Source organism: Crocodylus porosus, unplaced genomic scaffold (genome assembly GCF_001723895.1).
Source record: "Crocodylus porosus isolate Cpor-Errol unplaced genomic scaffold, CroPor_comp1, whole genome shotgun sequence".
NCBI lineage: Eukaryota > Metazoa > Chordata > Crocodylia > Crocodylidae > Crocodylus > Crocodylus porosus.
The window spans coordinates 29563227-29587235 of NW_017728947.1; the positions used below are offsets into that span (position 1 = coordinate 29563227).

Consider the following 24009-nt stretch of genomic DNA (forward strand, 5'->3'; position numbering starts at 1 on the left):
TCATTTTTGTGTATAGGGTCTTCAGTCTCCCATGCTATGAAGGCAGCACCTTTCACAAGCACTAAATATTAATTTAATTCTCTTATTACCCTGAAACTAAGTCATCAAACCTCTAAATAACTAAATAGATACTGATCAATATTACACAAACGGCAGCAAAACCATAAATCTGAATAAATAAGCATCAATTTTATTGAATCATGAATAATTTAAGACTGGTACAATCATCAGCTTTATTCTCCATGACACAGGGGCAGGGGAGGGGCAGGAGGCATGATCTCAAACAGACCATTCGCAAATTCCGATCCTAAATGACAACTGAAAATTAAATAGGGAGGGGAGAAGATGGAAAACATCATACCGTACACAAAATACTCAATTCCTAGTTTTCTCTTTAAAAATGGCTAGAAAAAATTCATCAAAATGCAGCACTTTTAATCAAATATTTACATTTCTATGTTACAATGAAAAAATGTACATCTTATAGAACATATTTCATAAACTGTTCCACTGGAAACGACTAGATCAAAACAGCAACCTTCCATTTAATATCCACAAAGAAAGATTTTTTGTTTTGTTTTTGTTTTTTTTCTTGAAAGAGAATTGTCACATTTAGACAAGATTCAATACACAGAATACCGAAGGTAAGCATCAACAATGAAATATCAGTTTCTTTTCCAAAATGTACAAAAAAGGTTCATCAACACCCTCCCCTCAAACCAGAAATGTTTCCCCATCTAATTTATAGCCTGTACAATTCTTGGCAGTTCTGAAGGAAAGAAAACTGTTTAAGCTTTCTGTTTTTAACTCAACATAAATGTTGCATAGAATCATAGAGTTTATTTGTTGGGTATTTTTTGTTTGTTTGTTTTATCTTTGTTTTAATGTAGAATTTTGTAGAAAAAAGGCAAAAAACCCCCAAAAAGACAAGCCTTAAAATGAAAATGGAAGTTATTAAAAAAAGGAAAAAAGAGCAGATATAGCAAGGCTCTACTAAATACTTGATGAAAAGTAAGAAACATGCACAACAGGTAAACCTGCTTCCCAAAGTTGCAGAAAGGATACTGAGTTTTGTGATGCTTAAAATGACTCAAAGCCTTCTCCTTACAGTAACCCAAACTACTGTCAATGACACAGAAGTAGATTGGCAGGACTGAGTGTCTCCTGTGTCTGAGCATAGGTTTGGGGAAAAGAAAAATGGCAACCAAAATGGTACACAAGGCACATCTATGGCCTCTGAGGATTGTGCTGGGGATCTCTGCCAGGAAGCACAGCACACCAATATTTTATATTCATGCAATGCAGGACATGTGCCAATGAACTCCTTATTTTAGAAGCTCTAATTGATGCTTGCCCAGTGCTGGAGACAGCAACATTATGCATTATGCTTCATGGCAGAGAACCTTAGCATGGTCTACAGAGAGCGTAGGCATGCCCAGTTTCAAATGTAGCTGAAGGAATCAATTAAAGGGTAGCTGAGAAATGTATAATGTTAAGTCACTTTAGGTTCCTGTCCTGCAATTAGATCCACACATGCTTAAAAGTCTACCTGAATGGATTCAGATGCAGGTTCAGGTACTTATTCTCTACTCGGTTTCATAGTAGTAACAGTCAAAGTCAGTGTTGGGAAGCAGAACTGTCAGGCTGTTGAGAAATCGGCTCAAAACAGACCTGGGATTTATCTCTGGGCTGACTGTCCTAGGCTGTGACTCCAATCAAAACAGGTGCAGGACAGTTGTTTGGCTTGAATGTCAATTAAATCAAATGAGCTGGTGTTGTCCCAGTGCAAAGTGGTAATCTGGATACTTAACAGGTACTTCATGTGGGACAACAGGCTTGTCCATTCCTACAAAAGGTTTTGTCCTGGGAGAAATCCAACAGGTATTTTTAGCCATTAGTTACTCTTGAAATCATCAGCACAGCTAGGGAAAGTTCTGTGTTAGTGAAGCTTATTCTGCAATAATGTGAACTAGATTTATACGGTTGGCTGAGTAACCCTGGGTATTTCGTTCAAATGAAATAAGTAGTTTGAGTTCAGCTAAGATAAACCAGTGACTTAAGTGGATAAGCCCCCCCCCCATCGCTAATTATTCTTTTACATTTTTTTTAAAAAGGTCATCAGCACTCAAAAGCTGTAACAGGAGCAGATTCAGTATCAGCTGTCATTGGACAAAAGACAAAAAAGTAAGTACAGTCATGTCACAGAGAGTAGAAAGTCATGAGGTATAATAAAACTATCCTCTCAAACTGAGTGACAGAAGCATGAACTTGGCTGTTACATTATTTTAAACCCACAAGGATTAACACGCTCTTAAAAAAAGTGTTTGTAATAAGTTTTTCTACCTGTACACTGAAAAAACAGCAATCGCTTTCCTGTAGTTTACTAGTGATGGCATTTATTATCATAGAAAAGCTTTTTTTTTTTCCTGCATTAGATAAACAGCTGTCCAGTGAACTATTAGCTGCAGATGATATGAACCTGAAAAGTTATCTCATTTTCCTCCTCTGTTACTGTTACATTTAAACAAAATCTAGTATCTCATACAAACAATATTCACAGCAACTTATCATATTCCAAGAGATGACTTTAGCCCTGTTTGTTTATTTAAATAAAAAGTCATAATATACAGCACTAATGTAATTAACACAATTAGTACAAAAGAAGTAAGGCATCGCTTTGAAGTTCAGCACCAAAAGATAGCTGGAAAGGCTTGTACAAATCAGTGCCGAGGACTGCGGTTCTTGCTGAGGTACAGCCTGAGACAGCTGACTTGTGGTGATGTGTTTGTCAGTATTTGCTCCCACAAAAAGGAAAGTGCAATTCTTTTGAGGTGTTCTTACTCCTCAGCAGATGTACAAGCCTTAACACTGGAATTGTATTTGTGTGCGTTTGGACAGGAGGAGGAGAAATAGAACCAGGTTCACAGCTCAGTCAGAATGCAAGAGCATGGCCCATTTTAAACTTTAAAAAGATAGTACTCCCTCTCTTCCTTTGTTTTTAGACCTCAGTAAGACTGTTCAGTTGAACTACTAGAACTCTACATTTTGCAGTTGAAAAAAAGAGACAGAATAAATAATGTTACCAGAGTAACACTGGACTTCTGAGTTTTACTGCACCCATTTGGGGCTGTAATGGTCAGTGAGAGAAAATTGACAAGAGCCATACTATTTTAATGCAAAAATTAAAAACCAGAGGTCAGATTAATTTTTTGATGTGAGAAATCCACCCCTAAACCCGACATACAGAGAGCCCAATGTAACTCTGCTGCAGTAGTATTTAAACTGTAGAAATATATAGGATATAGTCTGTTTGCTGTCTCTCTGCAGAAGCGTCAATTTGGTCTCTTACACTAGTGTAAATCTGGAGTAATGCCACTGAAGTCATTGGATTTACATGGGTATAAGGAAGAAAAGAATCATGTCCTGATGTCAGAGGGGTACTCAGTCTTTAAAGTTTTGTAGAATTGTTTGTTACACAGTGTTTGATAAAACCTGATTTGTTTAGACTGTATATATATATATTCATATTTATATTTATGTATATTTCTATAAACACACGGTGAAATAGAGCAAAGAAAGACAAGGTCTCAGACTGGCAAGGAGAGCAGCTTTTTTTTTTTTTTTTTTAATATGTATTTCAAATGTCCCTGTTTTTTGCAGCATTGCCTTTGATAGAACATTATTACCTAGGAAAGCAATTTATTTTAGCACCAGAACTACCTGCAGCTGAGTTTAGTCTGCAAAGCTAATTGGTAAAAGTCCAGCCCTCACCTACATGTGTTTGGTCAGAAGCAGCATATGCAGAGAACTTCCCTCCCCTCTCTTCCTGGACAATACATGGCACAAAGCTGTTTATTTCATAGCCGCAAAGGATTCCCCCCCACCCCGCCCTCTTTTTCTTTTTTCTTTTTTAATTGTGAGGATGCTTTTTTGAAATGTCTTCAGTATCTTAGGCATGAGAGCTTACAGCAACTAAACAGAACAAAACAAAGAAATAGTGCAGTTCATACCATTATATAAAAAAAAATACAAAGGTTGTTTGGGTTGCCTGCACCCAGGTTCAAGACTGACTCGTATAAAGTGTCTTGTTGTTCTTGCAGCTCTAATACTGAGACGTTTGCCCAGTCCGGTAACAAGTTATCTTCATTAGTGTTTTTTGATCAGGATTCTTGCAAAATGGGAAACAATCTTTTTGTCTGCTGAAGATCATAATGTTGACTCCAAGGATGAATCAAGGATGTCATCATGATGGCTGTTGCTGTTGGAGTCACTGTCATAGCTCTGAGGACTCGAATAGTTAGCTGCCTCTTGCAATCGCATTAGCATGTTCATCTATGAAAGTGCAGAAAGTTTTTGGGATTATTTGTGTTCTAGGACATCTCATTTGCACTCATGTCACTTGTGGAAAATGTGTAAAGAGAACAAGAATGTGGGTATTGTTGAGATTCTCTAACAGGATGCCAAATGTAAATCAATTCTTATTGCATCATATGGACTTGGCATATGAGTCTGAATCTGAGCCAGAGAGAATTCTGAACTAAATCCTATTGCACCTTCACACATCTAAGTGACACAACTGGGAACAGCAATTTTTGGCACTTACACACTACTTGGATTCTAGTTGTATCTGTGACAGAATAGGTTCACCCTGTGCACATATTAGAAGTAAAATGAAGGAGGGTGATGGACCACCCACAGCCCAATGGCTAGGGCACTTCCCAGGAAATAGGACACCTAAGTTTTAGGTTCCCCTTACCAACAGGAGATTTGACTCTCTATCATCTGCTTCCCAGCAAACTGTCCTAACCTCTATGGGCGCTGACAGATGTGGGGGAAAAAAACAACCAGTACTTTAGCAGAAGAGAAATTGTGTCAATTTGACCCAGCTCCCAAGCATCTGTATAGCTTGCATGCTTCAGCAGAGCTTTTTGGTGCTTTAATCTAATAGCTGATTCAATCAAAGTGCAGGGTGTGTCAAGCTAAAAGTAAACTGCTGCTTTGTGTTGTTTTTTCCATATCTGTAAGCAGGCCATATTATGGGCTAAGTATTACCCAGCATCACTCCAGACCTCCTTTTGAAGCTGGTCCATTGGGCTTCCAGAAGACAGGGATTTGTGGGAACAGGAGGAAGAGCATAAATCAGAGGGAGGATGGTTCAGGCATACAGATACTGCCTCCAAAGGGAGGGAGTCCTGGGTTAAGGCCATGAATAGGTTAAAGACTATGTGAGTGCTGATTATCTATTTTATCCAGTGAATATTAAATGCAAGATGCAAGGTCCAGTTTCAAAGAGGAGGGCAGAAGAGTGCTCTGGGTAACGTCTAATTTATGGTCTGGTGGTTATAGTACATTGCTAAGAAGTGTGAATCAAAAGTTCAAATCCCCTTGGATTTGAGCAGGGGAGAATGAGGATGAGAGGGTAAAACCTGGGTTCCCTGCACCCTGGTCACTTGTAGCTTGTCAGCTACTGGTTTATTCCTCTTTAGGTTTTCTCTTCTGTTAGCAAGTAACTCTCATTAGCACTGATGAAAACAGAACTCACCAATGGATCTCCTTCAGCATCACTTGGTGGAACCTGTTTGCTGGTTGAGCCTTCCCGAGACACAGAATAGCCATCAAATCCAACATCTTCAGGCCGTAGCTGCAGCAAAGGAGGCCACTCATGGTGCTGTGGGGTGGCTGCCCATGGATATGTGTCCATTACCCATTTGGCAGGATCCTCCCAGGGAGCTCTCCTTCCATACAGCTAGAAAATAAGAGCAAAAGCATCTTGAAAAATATTCTTGCCATTTCATCAGTCCTACTTCTTTATTCTATGCTCACCAAAATGAGTTCCCAGGCTTTGGAAAACATTCTGAATCAGAACTGGTCACAGGAGGGTGTGTGTTTCACCCATCTGATGGTAGAGTTATAGCTACCAAATAGACTCTGACTTAGAAGGGGCTGCTAACCATGTCGTTTGAGACTGCTATGTCTCTCAATCTGCCACTATCTTAGAAGGGGAATCTGAGATCAAATCCATCACAGAAGCTGCTTCTGCATTCCTTAGGATTAAATAAGATAAATACATATTTGCAAGCCACACATTTTAATGTCCATTTTGCAGGAGGAACTTGCTTATTTACTTTCATAGTTAATACATACTTGCTGTAAGTTACTAGTGTGTGTGAGGGTAAATACTCAACACCTACCACCAGAAACTTAATGGATGAATGCCAAAGACATATTTTTTGAAGTCAGTAGAACATCTCTGCCCTAGCACTGGTGAAAGTGCCAGCAGAACTTGGCTCTGTAAGTTCAGCCCCCTACTTCAAACACATATATGCTACTTCCAGAAAGGTATTTTTGTTTCAACATAATTGTTAGGAAAATAAAGCCAGTGCTTCTGAGCCTCTAATTTGGGTTGTTTTCTTGGCTTTGTTGTGTTTTAAACATAAACCCAGCTCCTTGATCATTAGATAAAAGCTCACCATTGAGCCACATAGATTTCAAAAGCAAACTCCAACTGAAAAGAGATCCTTTCCTCCACCCACTTCTGCTATAGGGATTTCTAGGCTGACTGCCCTTTAGGAACTGGATTTCAGTACCTGCATTTTGTCATCTGAGTTCAAAGGAATTTTACTTCCCTTTATAATATACAGTGGGGAGTGAAGCAATAAGACACAACAGGAGGTAAGGGGCATGTTACGAGAACATTAGAGTGTCTTTAATCTTTGGGATATAAATATCTTGGTGCTAACCTTACCCCCGACTCCTTTTATTGTTATTTGAACATTTTTTATGATGAAGACACACATGTATTTCCAGAGTTGGAAAAGTTTGATGTTGGTATTTTAGAAGAATGGAAAAGTTCTTTCTACTGAGCTGGGTGGTTCAGCCAGATTAATCCTAGTGCTCTCACTTAGATTATTTCCATGGCAGAATGAACCCTCAAACCAAGGTTGCCAATGCAGAATGCAAAACTCTTATCACAAAGAGGGTGTTTAACCATGAACCCATTTTGAGGGAACTCCCTTAAGAATCCTAACAAGCCTTATTAAACCTGAATCACTGAACACCTGCTCCAAGCCTGGGTCAGCATTCCCCTTTCCAGAATGGTTACCCACCCAGTTACCCACCCACTGAATTTCATGGTGCATTTTTCTGAAAGACAAGGCCTTGAACAGGCATGCTCATGATACACCATCATACACCAATGGGACACTGGATTGAAAGATCTTTGAATCTAGTTCTCCGTTTTCACAGACAATTGTATATTATTATTATTAGAATTATCTATCTTTTTCACAGTCATATTAATCATATTTCACAAACAGTCATAAAAACCCTTCCAATTTTTACACCATAATTTGGAAAACAGCAATGATTGACAATTCCATATCATACCCATGTGGAGCTGTGGGAAAGGGAACGAGAAAAGGAAAAAAAGGCTGATTTATTTCTCACACCAGTTTATCAATAAGTGAGAAAAAAAGTTGAGGCCACACTCTCCATTTATCATCCCCGGTGAACTTAGTCTTCTGAATCTAAATAAAGCTGAATGAAAACACCACCTAAAAACTCTTTATAAAATCTGTTTAAGTTCCCATAAAAACACAATGATCTTCCATTAGGAAAAATGGAGAGGCACAGGAATTTTCAAGATCTTCCAGAGCGAAAATAATAGTTATTTCCCTTATTCCTATCTTTCCCTTCCACACATTTTATCCCTGAGGCTACTATCCTTATTAGCTAAACCTTATGGGCTATTTTTGTCCATAGTGACAATCGTACCTAGCTACTTCTTCCAATCCAGTGTCACACTTTCAGAAAAATCCCCCAAACTTGACTTTAACTGGAAACCTGGCTAGAGAATCAAATACTTGTCTTGCGTGGCAGCAGAGAGTGTTACCAACACAAGCATCAAGTCAACAGTGTTATTATAATTTCAGTACCTATGCAGACAAGACATCACAATACTTAAAATTAGCATCCAATGAAACACGTATAGATGTTACAAAGATTAATGCAAAGTAAATGTTTTGTCTTTGTTTGTGATGATGATGCATTAGATCAGGAACATTAATAACTAAAGGTTCACAAATGTACTAATCAATCTGAGTAAAGGTGACAGAATAAGGCCTGGTATACGTGTAGAAGGAAACAGAATTCAAACTTTCAAACTGTATTTCACAGTAGCTGCAGATCTGTAATAAAATTAGCATAAACACTGTCAAACAGAGTATAGAATAAGTCCTTTTCAGAAATAATTTACACAAGCTAAAATTAAAACCTTTATTTCACTGGAACCCCAAGCAGGATGGGAATTTTGGTGATGCATATAAATAGAGATTTTTGTAACATGTTGCAATGAAATGCCAATTCAGAAATGATGCATGCGTTAAATTATTTTATATTTTAACATGTATTCCTCAGATCCAAAAACACAATCTTGACAGTAGGCAGAGTTGTCCACTAGGTGGTGCCAGGTGATCTTAAACCCATTTTTCCTCCCCTCAAAGAAAATATTCTTCATGATTACTTAGGTGACTATTTTACCAGACAACTGTTTCAATGCATGTCACTGTAAAATGGGTTTACTGCTTACATCTGGAGTACCCACTTACGAAGCATTCATCACAGCTCCATAGTAAGAGTCATTTACAGTAGGAATACTTAGTACAGTTATTTAATACCAGTTAAGTAACTTAGTACAGTTACTTAGTAAGTCAAATTTCTATTTAAATGGTGGCTAATACATACGATTTCTATTTAATTGTAATTTAAGTACAATTAATAAGTTCAATTTCTATTTAAATGGTGGTCCCGACACCGCAAATAATGAACATTAGGCCTGCGTGAATAGGGGAGTATCAATTCGGATTTGGATTTGGCCAATTTGGAGGACAGTGATTCAATTTGGAGATCTGGATCACCGTCCCGAATTGATTCGGCTGAATTGGCTTCAGAAGATTTGGCGGTGATTCGGAGATTTGGCCATAGACTATAATGGGGAATCACTGAAATACCAATAACTTTGTCATTTTTTGGCAGATTTGGATGAAAATAGCAGGGATGGCAGTCCCTTCTGAAGGCATGAGGCCTGCCAAGTTTCAAGAAGATAGGTGCAGGGGTTTCTGGGAAACTGTAACTCAAGGTGCTGACAAGCAAAACTCATGACATGTGACTGTGTGTGTGTTAAAGCACAGTGGGATGAAACCAGCAGGGATGGTAGCCTGTAACAGGGGACCTTCCCAGTGCTCAGGCAGAAACAGTTTACTAAAGGGACAGAAAGGCTGCAGCCAGAGACTTATGTGCTGTTTCTACGTGCCTCCCCCAGACACTGACTGGAAGGGGACTCAGGGAAAGATCACAGCCACTGGCCAGATGTCAGTCTTCTCCCACACCCTGCTACTGTCAGTCCAGATGTCAGTCTTTCCCCAACTGCTTCTCAGTTTCTGTTCCCCTGAAAGACTGCCTTCCAGATCTCCAAATCTTTTTTCAAATTGATTTGGAGGCTTTGAGTCAATTTGGAGGTGTTTTTGGTCTCCCGATTCAATTTGGATTCGATGATTTGGCTTCCAAAATTGGGTCAAATCTTCTCCAAATCTAATCAGCAACTGAAGCTTCACACACCCCGGCTGAACATATGGCACATGCGGTCTGGGAACCACCATTCTCTTCCTTTGCAACCTGCACAATCCATCTCTGCAACCCTTAGAGATAAGGGTCACAGAAACTAAACAGGTTCTTTCCGGACAGGAAAGGAGGTGGCATTCCAGTAGATTAATGTGCACAAGATCTAATGATACAGTACTAGTGAATATGCAAACTGGCAGGCATTCCAGATCCCGCTCTTAGTTGTTCTTGAGGTTTATAATAGCAAAACAGAAGGGAGGGACAGATGGATTATACAATCATCATATTTTCACATCCCTGCTACCAGGAATAAAATCAATATCACGACTGAGCAATACTTGTCCCAAATGGTAAAAATAAAATACAGTGTTCTCCCATGTAGTTCCAAGGGAACTAGACTCAAATCTGCCCACCCATCCCTTCCTGACAGGTAGTTTCACGTAACTATTCACAAAGAAGCATCTGTTTGCATGGGAGACAGACAGATGCCAACATGGAACATACATTTCTTTAATTAAAATAATCATACCTTTCCTTTGAGGATTGAAATCACAATTCTTATCCTCAGTCTCAGTGTTGGAATAATTTTAGTTACTGCTTAAGCTCAATGTCATAACAGAATTTTGGAGAAAAATAGATAGAAAAGAGCTTAACATCAAAAAAGAATCCTTAAATATGCTGAGGAAACCACTTCTACAAATATATTGGTGCCAACAGGCATTCCACACAATTAAAAAGAAAACAGGAAGGTGGTTCTATTTTATTATCCTTACTATTTCTTATTAATGTTACAGGGCCCTTTACTGATCCTCTATTATGATAGTTTCAAAGCAAAATACAGAGGCACTGAGCACCTATACGAGTATCAAAATCCCATTTTATGAGTAAACTAAAGCAGAGTTATTCACTCACTAAGGGCAAAAACAAGGCAAACAGTTCCTACTTTCCCGCTTTAAGGGTTGTCTATAATGGTTGTTCCACTGTGAATTTCCTTTTGTTATGTCTTTTGGATGTGCAAAGGTATAGCTGTGCCTTATTTCTAATCAGAATTTGTCATGCTTCTGCTTCCAAACAGAAAATCTCATTTTGCCTTTTCCTGTTAGACTCAAGTCATTCATTCACCACCAGAAATATCTCTTATGCAAATATGACCTCTCAGCCCACTGCTAATTAAACAGCTTTTTACACTCCTACTAAAACCATGTTTTCTTGAGTCTCTTCTGAAACCTTTCCAGTCTTTCAACACCCTTTTTAATTGTTGATGTCAGAAGTAAACACAGTATTCCAAATGTGGTCTCAATAAAACTGTACACAGAAGAAATATCGCCTCTCCTACTTATGCCTCCAAGGACTGTGTTCACACTCATAGCTATAGCATTGCACTGGGAGCCCATATTCAATTAAGATCCTTTCAGTATCATAACATTCAAAGATAATATCTCCTGTTTTGCAACTGTGACCCACATACTTTGGCCCCAGATACATTACATTGAATCCATCCCCATTAAAACCAGGTTACTTGACTTAACCTACTTTAGCAAATGTCCAAAATTGGGAAAGGGAAGAAGGAGGACTTCAGGTTGCCATTTCTTCCAAAATTAACATAACTGTGCTGATTTTAGAGGGATTTACAGGACCGCTGAAGAATCTCAAATATTATTTCAGGCCAGAATAACATCAGCAAGTTGTTTCACATTAATGAAATACAACCACAGTCTCACAAAACAAACTTTAATAAAAAGATAGTCTTTTGCACTCAGGCACTTCTATTATTAATTAGATCAGGATTGCTAACTGGCAACCCATGGGCCACATACAGCCCTCAAGGGGTTAGTCTCTCACTGGTTTTCACTCCCCCTGGTGCTCCAGCTTCAATAGCAGTCAGAGTCTCTTGGGTTCCAACTCCCTCCTCCAGCTGTTGCTTCCTGCCCTTGTCCCAGGGTGGGGTTGGGGAGCAGTGTGGCAGCCCAGGGAGCTAAGGATGCATTTGGGGTGTGTTGGGGGCTGATTGGAGCCACATGTGGGGATTATGCCCCTGTAGTGCAGCAGTGGGGCAGGGAGTGCCCACAAAGGTGTGCATCACATGCCTGCATGGCACAATCAGGGCTGGGCACAGCATGGGTGAACTGGGCAGTCTCCTGGAGCCTGGACAGAAAGTGGGCCCCAAAATGTTTGTTTTTTTTCGGTTGTCTGATTATTATCATCATCATCTCTGGTGAAGATACTAAAAGTTCACCCAGGGCTGCCAGGAGTCTAGGTACGGTGCTGGGCACAATACTTGACCACTCGCAGAATCAGAAAGTTCTTCCTAATCTCCAACCTAAACTTCTCCTGCTGAAGTTTGAGGCCACTGCTCCTGGTCCTGTCCTGGTGTATGGTGCAGTGGAACAGGGGGAAGGGAAACATCCACACAGTGTGCTTGGTGCAGCCTGTGTAGTGTATGGCCCTTGCTGGTGTGGCCCTCAGGGGCTTGGAAGTTAGACAGCTCTGAATTAGGTAAACTTTGACTTGTCTTGTGAGCCAGACCCATTTTGTCAACTTGGAACTTAAATACTGTCATACACTTGGGACAAAATAACTGCATGCAACTACAGAGTGGGCAATCACTGGCTAGGCTGCAGTAATGCAGAGAAAGACCTAGGGGTCACAGTAGACCATAAGCTGCATATGAGCCAACAGTGTGTTCTTGTTGCAACACTATGCTGGGCTATATTAGTAGGAGGATCACTTGCAAGTCAAGGCAAGTGATTCTTCGGCTCTATTCAGCACTAATGAAGCCTCACCTGGAGTACTGTGTCCAGTTTTGGGTCCTACACAATAATATGGGACAGACTGGAAAAAGTCCAGCGGAGAGCAACAAAATGATTAGAACCCCAGGAGAGAAGATGTATGAGGAAAGGCAGAAAGAGCCAGGGCTATTAAGTCTGGAGAAGAAAAAACTGAGATTGATTTGATGTCTTCAACTACTTGAAGGGCAATCAGAGAAAGGATGAAGATGGGTTTTTTTTCTGCAGTCATAGGAGACAGGGCTAGGAGCAGTGGCATCATGCATCAGCAGGGGAAATTTAGGCTGGAGATGGAAGAGGAACTTTCTGACTCTGAGGGTGGGCAAGTATTGCAACATGCTACCTACACAAATTGTAGAATCTCCATCCCAGGAAATTTTCAAGACCAGGCGGGACAAATACTTGACTGCGATGTGATAGTCAGGTATCATCCTACTTTGAGCAAGGGATTGGACTACATGACATTGTGGAATACCTCCCATCCCAACTTTGCTATATTCCTGTATTCCTAATATTTCATCACTTAGACTGAGAAATAAATAGGCAAAGCATCAGCACAAAATGCTACCGCTCATTCAATAAGCGGTCTCTAAATATTGTATTGTTTTTTTCTGTTGAAAGACAGCTCACATGTATCCCAAGTCATGGTAAATCTATTGCTATTCCTGTTAAGAGAAGAAGAAAAAATATAGATGACAAAGGTAATAGCAATACAAATACCAATGCTTGCTTTGTATTTTAGATGCAGGTTAAGTGCTAAAGGAAGATTTTAAAATATTTTGGCTCCCAACTCCCAGTGCAATTAAAAGTAGCTAGGCCTTAAAAAACTATTTCTAAGGGTAAATCTAAATTTCAGCAGCAGCATGTTCCAGTCAAGATGTTCCAAACCATCTTCTAAAGATGGTCTTTTGCCTGCTCTTGCAGACACATCCCAAATCCAGATATATGCCAACAAGCCACGCAGGAACAACCAAGGTTAAAATCGCTCCTGGAAGAGTATCTTCTGGGAGAGTGAATGCATGTACACATTCCCTTCTGAGAGAAGCCACAGCACAGTCCTCCAGCATCCCATGGTTCTTTGCTTGTACCCCTTGCCTCCCGCACAGGAGACAGTGTGTCATTTGGAGTGGACTCTACTGCTCCAGCCAAGCAGGGAGCAGAACACACCCCCTTCACCATCTCCACATTATACTGTAGGGAGACACAAGCTAACTCAGCAGTTTGCGTCAGTTAATCAGGACTACCCTATGCATGGCTACCATCTGTTTCCAGGCAGACTGTGGGAGCCTGTAGAGCATGCTGAGGTGTGCGCACAGGAGCATCTCACCATTAGCACTGTTCTTCAGGGGTTCAGCACTCAGTCTGTTCAGGAGTCTCCAGGTAAGTTTTTCTACCTAAAAACAAATCCAGAAGCTCCCAGATCACTTGAATGTGTATATACAGCCAAACCTCAAATTGTTTTTAGAGAAAGTGTTAATGTGGTCTTGTTGTTTCCTACCACATAGATAGAAACCCTGTTCAGGTCTGTTATTTTTCAAATTTTGGCTTCCTTACCTGTAGTCCTTCTCTGACTGCCTCCAGAAGATATGGGATAATGGAATAGTTCCACAAGTCAGTAAACCAGACTCTAGAACCATCTACATCTATTGGACAGGACAGGAAGAGTCGTGGACCTAGAGGGGAATATTCACTTATTAAAAGCAAATAATAACTACTCAAAACAACACAAAACAGCAACTCCAAAGTCTTTGGAGACAGTAACCCAAGTGGAGAGAACTAATGTACATGCCTGGTGTCTGGTCTTTCAGATAATTCACAAACTCTGAAAAAATATGAAGTTCTACAGCATTTAAGAAGGAACCAATTAAACACAGTAGCATATAGTTATTTTTATCAAAGGCTGAAAATTCATAAAGGGGTCTTTTAATAAATAAAAATTCAGAAATTTTACCGTATGTACAAACTATTTATAATTAGGGAACTTGGTTTTCTTTGTCTAAAAATCCCAAACTTTCTGATTAAAAAACCCCAAATCCATGTTTTTCCATGGTAAAAATGAAACACACACACACACAGATATACATATACACATACATACACACATATACTTACACGTATATACACGTGTGTGTGCATGTAAGTATGTATCAGTTGAACACAATGTTTTATTGATATATTTACAATTTTTAAGCAGTTTGGAAGCCTACCAGTGCCTCAATAATTATAATAAAAATAAAATTCTAAATACCTCTAAATACATTCAGATTTTGGCATTTGATTTGGGGGGTTTTATTATAGAAAATCGGAGCTCCCCCCCACCCTTTGCTCACCAGGATGTGGGTCCAGCTGTGGCTGTCCTCACCGTTTCTTTGTGGTGCTAAGCAGCCCTGATATGCCAGTGCCCTGCCCATGCCATTGACCCTCACTCTCAAGTCACAGCCACCCCAGTCCTGCTGGTATCCCTCACTCCCAACCCACAGCCCCTTGGCCCTGCTGGTGTCCCTCACTCTTGGCCCACAGCCACCCCAGCCCTGCCAGCGCCTCTCACTCCCAACCCACCACTCCCTGCCCCCAGCCCCCCACTATGTAGGGAAGGGAGTGGGTATGTGGGGAACAGGTTTGGTGTGTAGGGAATGGGGGGGGCACATGCAATGTGTGGGGGTGGGAAGAAGCATAGGTGATGCAGCAGGGGGTACATGCCCCCCTGACATTTCCGTGCCCAGTGGGGCATGGGGCTACAGCTGGACTGAACCAGCTATGAACAGGAATTGCCTCCACAGCCCAGCAGGCAGAACCTGGCAGATGGGGGAGGAAGCGGTGTGCTATGGCCAAGGTGAGGTGCCCCCTGCCCAGCCAGTAGTAGCAGGGGCACAATTCAGTGCTCTGTCCTGCACTGGGTCCTGCCTGGAGCTGGTCCGGTCCGGCTGCAGTCCTGTGTCCCACTGTGAGCTCAGAAATCTTGGGGGCACATGTCCCCTGCACGCCTTGCCCTCCCATCCCTCTCCACCACATTGCCTTGGTCCCCCCACCCTTCTCACACATCGCCTGTGCCCCCAACCACCCAGACATGTTGCCTGTACTCCTACAACACTTTGCTTGTGCCCTTTCTCCTCCACCCCCATAGACCTACCTGCACATGGTGTCCTACCTACAATCACCCTCCCCACTCCCCCCAGCCCCAAGTAGCCCCTTGCAGGCTTGAACTCTGCCAGCCTACAAGGGGAAGCCCATGGTTTCCTCAAGTTTTTCTCCTTTAAAAGAAAGCCATGATTTTCTCTTTTAAAAGTTTTCTCCATTAAAGGAGAAAATCCACATTTTCCTGCAGCAAACAGAAAACCCAGATCCCTGTGTATAATGAGTACATAGTAAGTTTTGCTTGGAAGAATGGGGTGATCTTAAAAAATAGATTTTATAGACATTTTATAAACATTTTGCCCCAGTGGTTAATTCCAGTGGAATACAAGGAACAGGAATACATCCTCTCAAAAATGTCTGAAAATGCACTAGGGTCTAGGATGGGAACTCTGAACTCTTACCAATAGTAACATCAGAGGAACTGTGAGCCTCCAAGAATCTGTTGAGATGCTGCCAGACCTTGGGAATCCAGTCAATGATCTTAACCAGTTCTGCATTTCTCATCCTGCCACTGATTTCTGTTTCAATTAGTTTTCTTCTCAAAAAACGACCAAGAAAGCCTTTGACAGGCTCAGTGTGGTTGGCACATAGCACCCATCTAAGGCAGAAAAGAAGTTTCAGAGTTTTAACTTTCATTCTGAAGAACACCAATTTTTCATGTTAGGTCATGAATGGGTTTTGTTCTTCCTATCTAGCTGATCTGTACAATCAGAATTATCAGGTTATTTGGTTTACCACAGTTATAATTTCTTCCTTGGCAGAGGACATACTGTAATTATAAGCTCACTAGATTACACAGCCCATACTGCTGTTTGTTTTATCCATCCTTCCTCAGTCTCTGCCTGCTTCCTTTGTATATCTTCATGTTTATGTTAATCTAATTTGCACTTGGAGCACAGGACTCTCTCATTACAAAGCCTGTAAAAGGCAACTTTAAAGGATGATATGCATTCATATTCAGAACAAAAATCATTTTAATAAGGCAGGGGTGCCAAAGATGAAGCCCAGGGTCTGATTCTGGCCTATACAGCCCCATCATCCAGACCTTGGTGCCACTCCTGGATTGGAGATGACTCCCACACTACCATCCCAACCCTGCACACAGGGTCCAGGACATGGGCTGCATGCAGTACCCACTCTGGAACCCAGGCTGAGGCACACAGTGCTTGTTCCAGCCAGTCTGGGATCACTCTGAATGCTGCCCTCTCTGCCCACCCTGGCCAGGCTGGGATGTTCTATAGAGGTGCTGCCTGCAGTGTGGGCCCTGGTCCAGCCAGAATAGTCACTGTGTGGGCTGGATCTTGCATGAAGTGGGAAAGCAGAGGCATTCATGGGTGTGAACTGGTTTGTGCACCGGCCTCACACCACTCATCCAACCTGTGCACCCAAATTAATTTGACACCCCTGTTACAAGGTAATGCTGCACGTATCTGGTCATCTTTTATAAGAGAACAGCATTTTTTCCTCTTCAGTTTGCTAGCTTACTTCCTGAGAACATGTGTGCGCGACTCACTAGCATTTCCTCTCTGGCCTCTTCATAAAACAGAAATTAGACCAGTAAACACACAGTACCTGAAATTGTGGTGAAGCTGAAGGTTAGGGGTTGAGGAGGTGGCCTGGTTCATTGTGCCAATAATGTAAGGACTATAAGAAAACATGGAACAAACCAGTAACCATAAGCATATTTCTAGGCAATAAGTCAAACACATTTTTAATGCATAACATTCAAAATAAGAGCTTTCAGGCCCCTATATTCAACTAAGTATCACTTGGTCCCTCTTGCCAGGGCAGTTGCCTGCAGGCACAAATAAACAGACCCACAATTTTGTGCTTGTACTGAATGGTGCTTGCAAAACTGAACCTTCAAAACAGAGGTGTTCACTAAAACTTTACTATTAATTATTGAAGGGTTATTGTGTGTAATTAACACATTACATCTAAATACCCTACTAACTTGTTACCACCTATTTAAACAAAGAATGTAACCATTCTGTGCAGCTAGAATCTGTCTGCAATATCTTATAGCCCATACAATGAGCATAATCTAATAAAGTTTATCTGGTGATCAGGATCAACCCTCTTTGGAGTAAACTCTTTTAGGGCATTGAGGTGTAGGTCCAATGTTTCATTACCATTTATGATATTTGCAGTTCAGAAGCCCATTGAAGATCTCTCCAAGGGAGCTAACATGATGCAAGTTATCCAGAATAATGACAAGAGGCATATCCACCGCATTGTTTTCACTATTACACTGATCAGCAAGGTTAGACAAGTATTGGCGAAGTTCCTGAAATGCACGAAGAAACAGGAAGTTCAGTTTTCACGATATTCCTTAGAAATCCAGTGAACAGAGTCAAAAGATGTCCCATGGGGTTAAATTAAGTTTTAGATATGACCTGATAAAAAAATATATATAGTAGCCTGCTCTATTTTGGACAATGAGCTTGTTTTTCCCAAGTGGAGTAAAACAAGTAATTTTACTTTTGTTTTTATTCAAGCTTTACTTGTGTTAGAAATTTAAAGTCACTCCACAACGTCCATTTTGAAAAGTCCAGGGGAGATGGTCCGTCTTGCTGCTCACACTTCTTGTACTGTATAGTTTAGCCATGCTGCATAGAGCTTTGAAATGTGTTTAGCATTTTACACAAATATCAATTCCTACTGTGTAAGGTAAGTCAGATAATTGCAGATGTAGCCTTGCGCTTCTTGCCATGTTTGATTATGTGTTCTTCCCGCTGTGTTACTTTCTAAGTATGGTTCACACAGTGCTCCTTTGTAGAGGCAGAATTTAGAAGGCTTGGATGATGGCATGGAAGAACAAAGAGGCTTCAGTAGTACTCCTACGTACCTGGGTGTGTTTAGAGTGCTCTCATCTTCTCTAAAGTGTTTATTAAATAGGACGCCCCAAATGCTATCCGTAGCCAGTGACCATGCTTCTAGCCCAGGGCATAATTTGTTCAAGGCCATCAAATTCACAGCTCACAGAACAGCTTTGTTTTCAAGAAATTTTACTGGAGGTGTGTATAAGCAAAGCTAATAGCATAAAGGTATAGACATGTCCTACTGGCTTGGGAATACCTCTGGACAGCAAAAAGTGTAGATACAGTGCTGCCAGGACAGCACTAATATTACTTGCAGCTGCGTAACTCCTTTACTCTGAGGTTAATACAGCCCAAATGTGCTTTAAAATAGTCTATATTTTTTCAAAAGTCCCAAAAATCAACAGCTGCCAGCAAGATCACTGGGAATGAAGTGTATGTAGTTAACTTCAAATGAAAACCATTGGGTGCTCAGTACTTTTCAGAATCAGACTACTTGGGAACCTAATATTATCTGTGAGTTTTGAGGATCAGAGCCAGGTGAGGATCAGAGCTATAGGCCTGGACATCTTAAAATCACACACCCCTTTCATGTAGCACAATAGTGCTCTACCTTCCTGCACTGCTGGCTGAATGAGTGGGATGGGGCTGGACTGGGTCAGTCTATCACAGGGTCAGTGTGTGGGTCACCCCACAGGGGATCCATATTAGCCTGGCCTCACACACTAAATATGGCTGCAGAGTGGCCATACTCTACAATACTGTGCACAGGGGAGTGGATGTAGTACCAATTGCCATGGCTTCCAGAGCCACTTCAGGAGCTGTGGCAATTAACAACGCCCTCACCCCTGGTGTCAAATTTCCAGACCTGTCAGGAGCCCTGCAAGGTGGATGACAGGACCCTGATGACTGGATTTGGGTCGTGGGCTGGAGATAGAGCATCCCTGATACAGTCCGTTACTTACAGCATTTACACTGCTTCAAAAAAACAAATGGAGTTTTTACATCTCAATAGTGAATTCTTTCCTTCAGCAAAGACAATCCCCATTTCCATACCTTACTGGATTTATGATCCACGTTGAAAGTTGCTATAACTCCATCAGTCAGCTCCCTGCCCTCTCTAAGTACCATGTATTCAGACAGACGATTTGCTAAGTATGTTTTTCCAGTGCCGCTCGGGCCAGACAAGATAATCCTTCTATGTTCCATCAAGAGAGACACATATCGCTGTAGTATAGGTTTTGGAATCAGTGACTCGAACACCAGACAGTCCAAACTATTTTCACTGATACCTGCATCAGAACAAAATTCATCATTAAGATGGACTGGCTTACAGCTGTTTAAAGGTGCTTTAGGTTTTTCTTGAATTTTCTAAATTAATCTTGCAGGACCAAAACTATCAGTTCCTCACAATTAATTCCTCACAGTTGCCATATTTCAACAGTCATGAGGCTGGACCGGGCCCTGGAGAAACGTAAATACAAATTCTAGGTGCTCCACAGTAAGCACTGACATTGATGAGGAAAGTATGTAATTTCAGTCAGAAGCTCCTTCTACACTAGTGATTCTCAATCAGGTGCCCGGGCACCCTGTGGTGCCTTGAGATCCTTTCAAGACTGTATTTTATTAACAAGCCATATGTCCTGACCCTCTTTGAAGTGGACCGTGGCATGACATTCTGCAATACTCTGCTGAACCAAACACTATTTTATCTTACTACTCGCATTAAAATGTGCACTCCAAGACTAGAAAGTTGGTATTTTTGTTCTTACAATATGTTCTATTGTACTTTTACCTGACCTTTATTAAACAAATTCAGTTGCAAGTTAGGTGTCCAAACTTTAGATAAACCCAGAGATTTCACACTGGAATCCATAATGTTAAAAACTTTCTGACCTATTGTGGTTTTTCCGAGTTCTTGCAACAGAAGAATGCCTCTATTCTTTTTCTGCAGTCAAAAAATGAGTGAAAACGAAGAGCTGACATTTTCTGAGGGGTGCCTTGAGTCTAGAAGGGGTATCCTCAGCTTAAGGAGGTTAAGAACCACTGTACTACACCAATCCTATCCAAAATATTTCTCACACTAGATGAAATTGTATTGAATGAAAAAAGGTTCAGTGCTGGGACATCTAGACACAGGTTGGATACCGCAGTTTTTTTGGCACTAGCTCCCAGACTAGTCAAATGCAACCTGTGGCCCTTACGCCCTGCCTTGAACAAAGTAGTCATAAAAATGTTTACAGATTATATGTACATATACTTTGACTACTATGTGGCAGCTCCATTATATGAATTCCCACATGGAAAAGTTAATATTTACTTTGTCTATCAAGAGTTGAGAGACAACATGAATTTAATTCTGCAGTAGAGTAATTTGTTTTCAGGTTATCTCATTGTCAAGCACAGCCATAGAAAGAGAAATCCTGAGGGAATGCAGATACTTATTTTTACTTTGCAATACAAAACAATCTATTGCAAATTCCCCCTGCTTTCTCCAAACATTTGAGACATTTGCAATTAATTTTTTTCTGTGCATTCTGGTAGATATATCTTCAGGCATAAAATCTTTCATAGAAGAGCATTTGTGCAATGCCAGCACGCACGTTAGGCAGAATTGGCCCAAGTAAACACAATGTTTGAAAATAAATAGAAAAAAGAAACTTCAGGAGATCATAGGCAGACAGGATTGTTAGCACCTGTATGATTAGCTAAAGGAGCAAATGTTTGCATGCACCACTCTATCTGTAAAGTATAGAGATTGAACAAATTGAACAGAATAGAATTTTTTTAGTAGAAGCATGGCTCTCTCATAAAAGAGCTTCCAAAGTGCTAGTAAAACTATTACAAATTGAATAAATAGTTATATTGTAACTTAATATGACAAGTTCTTAATCGATATTTTGATTTAATTTGTACTACAAGGCACTGCAGAATGTCAAACTCAAGCACATCTGAATAACCTGAAATAGCTCCACGTTGGTAATTAAGTTTTCACCCTTGCTCTTTTGTCAGAAATATTTTTCTTAGAGCTATTCCTATACTGTATCACCTCTCAGACATTTACACAGGAGAAGCATGAGGTGGTTGATCTTAGGCCATTGCCACCATTCAAGCATTGACGTCTCTTGCCCTGCATCCAACAACTGTAATTGTAGAGGGTTTGACATAGCTCAAAAATAGCATGTTGGTCTGTGCTAGACTCTTCTCATCTCATTTATGTTAGCTGCCAATGGCCTGAAGGGAACATTACTAAGTTGAGGATTAGTGGAGTGTAGACAAGCACCAGCCAGGCTCCACATGGCAGCTACAGGGTGGAAGCATGTGCAGGATCTGCTAACAAGCTCAATGCCAGCAGAGAGTCCCCCAGTGACAAGTTTATAGAGCATTAGCACAGCTTTGAGCCACCAAAGCAGCAGGGCTTCCCTAAAGTAGGTTCTGGCTCTCACTCATTTCATAATAGCCCTAAAATGGTTCCCTGAGGCTGAACTGAGCCCTGTAAAAAAATGTAAATACAAATTCTAGGAGCTCCACAGTAAGCAATGACACTGATGAGGAATTTGAAAGCAACACATTCCAAATACAAATTACTTTAGTATTTAAGTTCACTTTCAGCATGTTCTGATATTAAAGGCTAGTTCTATATTGAAGACGTCAGGGTAGCATAGATATAGCTTTAAACCAAGTAGGCGGGGTACCACAGTAGTCTAGCCATCCCAGTATATAGCATAATGTGGAGTAATTTATCATGTCACGAAGCTAGCTCGAACATCTCTACACAACCGTACAGACTTCCCCTAATGATATAGGTAGGGCTGTGCTGGTTAGTATGGTACTGCTGCTTTGCAGGGCTGTGAAGGTGAAACCATCTCTCTTCTTTTTATGACAGGCCTGTTCAGCACTTTATCTGAGAGGAAGTGAATGTTTTCTCTTGCTTAATGGCACTTTCAGTTGATTAAAATAGTAGCGCTGTCAGTCTATTAAAAAAAACCTGTCCAACCATCCTCTCCAGTTGAAAGGAGGCAGGCTTCAGCACAGGTCTGAAGTATGGCAAGAAGGAAGGAATGGGGAAGCCTTTAGGTTGCCTAAAAAATTATCAAAGATCTTCTTCCAAAGTACTAGAAAAGAAATGGAGTTCTTGATGCCATGACAGTTGGGATCTTTCCTTGCCTCTGCCTTAACCCCAGGAAGGATTCTTAGCTAATAACCAACGTTGCCTGTTTTCTCTTTGTACTGAGGATATAAAATACCTCACAGGCCAGGAGTCCTATACTGAGCAGTAACCTAACTCCACAAGCAATCCCACTGAAGTCAATGGGGCCAATTGTGTAGCATGTTTTAAGCAACGTGAGTCACAGTATCAGACTCTGGCCCAGAGTATTTTCAGGTCCCTGGAATGAAAATGGTTGCAAGTACAATTATCATCAGCATCATCACATGAGTAAGAAAAGCTTCTGAATTTGGGCACAGTCTAATGTACTATCGCTCTTCAGTGTCCCATGTTTACTTTAACACATGTAATCGTAGGATGGGTTAGAGACAGGAAAAAAAATACAGGAAAGCTTCCCTGTTTCTCCAAATTCCCTGATGCCAAAGAAAACTGTCATAAGTGGAATAGCTGAGAATCACAACAGAGGGATAAAGAATAATTACCTTTGATAGCAACTGAGATGGTGTTGTTTTCCCCAACCAGATAGCCACAGGGCAGCAGTTCAGGTGTCTCTGCACTATTTGTGCGTTTGATTTCCCCAATGCTGTAGCCCAGAACACTGTCTGAATTCAGCCCTAGCTGACTTGCTGGATCTACATGGATGATATATTCCTGAAGTAAAAAAAACAAAACAAAAACAAAATCTACTTGATCCAAGGTTTATAAGTCACAACAGTAATAATTCTTCACAGTTGTGCAACTATTACCTAATAAAGCCTCACAACATCCCTATGAAATAGGCAGCTAAATATTATCTATATTACTAATGAGGAAACTGAGGTAGGAAGTGACTTGTCCTATGTCACACATCAAGTCTGGACCACAGCCAAGATTAAAACTCAGTGCTCCCACACCCACTTTCAGACCAATATGCAAGTGTGAGTCAGCCTCCATAAAGCTCTATAGAGCATTGTATTCAGATATACTATTATCTTTAGATGAAGACCCTTCCACTTAGCAACCAGAAAACTAATCACTAAGGCAGTGTGTAGATGAAATGAGAGGTGTGTTTGCATGACACTTTAAGGCAGGCTAAATGCTTTTGTACCACTTCAATCGTGTCAATGTTTGCATGCCTTGTCTGCGTATTGCGCATTAATTCCAGCAGCTGTAGGAAATTCGGTGGTGTAATGTGCTTTAAATGACTTGGGGCGTAGCAAACCAGAAATCCTTCAAGGAGTTTTAGTTTGCTGCCCCTACAGCTGCAGAGCAAAGCATTGGGCTCCGAGCAGCTCCACAGCTCTGCACGATACCTTGCAGGCAGCCTAGCAGCAGCCTGGGAAAGCAGCTGTGCCCAAGAAAAGCAGGGAGCCTGATCTTTTTTCCCCCCTCCCCTGGAGCCTGCCTGCCTGAGCTGCACAGAGGTCTGGTGCTTCCCTCCCTGACTTCAGTGCCCTCCCCGCCACCAAGACCAGCCAAGCTGGGTGCCTGCAGACAGGTGCCA

General features: G+C 41.1%; 1 protein-coding gene across 4 annotated transcripts in view; it reads right to left on the bottom strand.

The window, feature by feature from the left end:
• Nucleotides 1–1291: 1291 nt before the first annotated feature.
• Nucleotides 1292–24009, bottom strand: part of NAV2 (neuron navigator 2) — a 406244-nt gene continuing 383526 nt past the window's right edge. For all 4 annotated transcript variants that reach the window (XM_019551622.1, XM_019551621.1, XM_019551619.1 and 1 more), the window contains 8 exons: nt 23009–23177; nt 19415–19650; nt 17672–17826; nt 17112–17183; nt 15941–16137; nt 13959–14077; nt 5543–5746; nt 1292–4332 (listed from right to left, as the gene is read on the bottom strand). In XM_019551622.1, coding sequence (XP_019407167.1) covers nt 4207–4332; nt 5543–5746; nt 13959–14077; nt 15941–16137; nt 17112–17183; nt 17672–17826; nt 19415–19650; nt 23009–23177 — 1278 coding nt within the window. In that variant the 3' untranslated portion in view covers nt 1292–4206. The remainder of the gene's footprint in view (nt 4333–5542; nt 5747–13958; nt 14078–15940; nt 16138–17111; nt 17184–17671; nt 17827–19414; nt 19651–23008; nt 23178–24009) is intronic.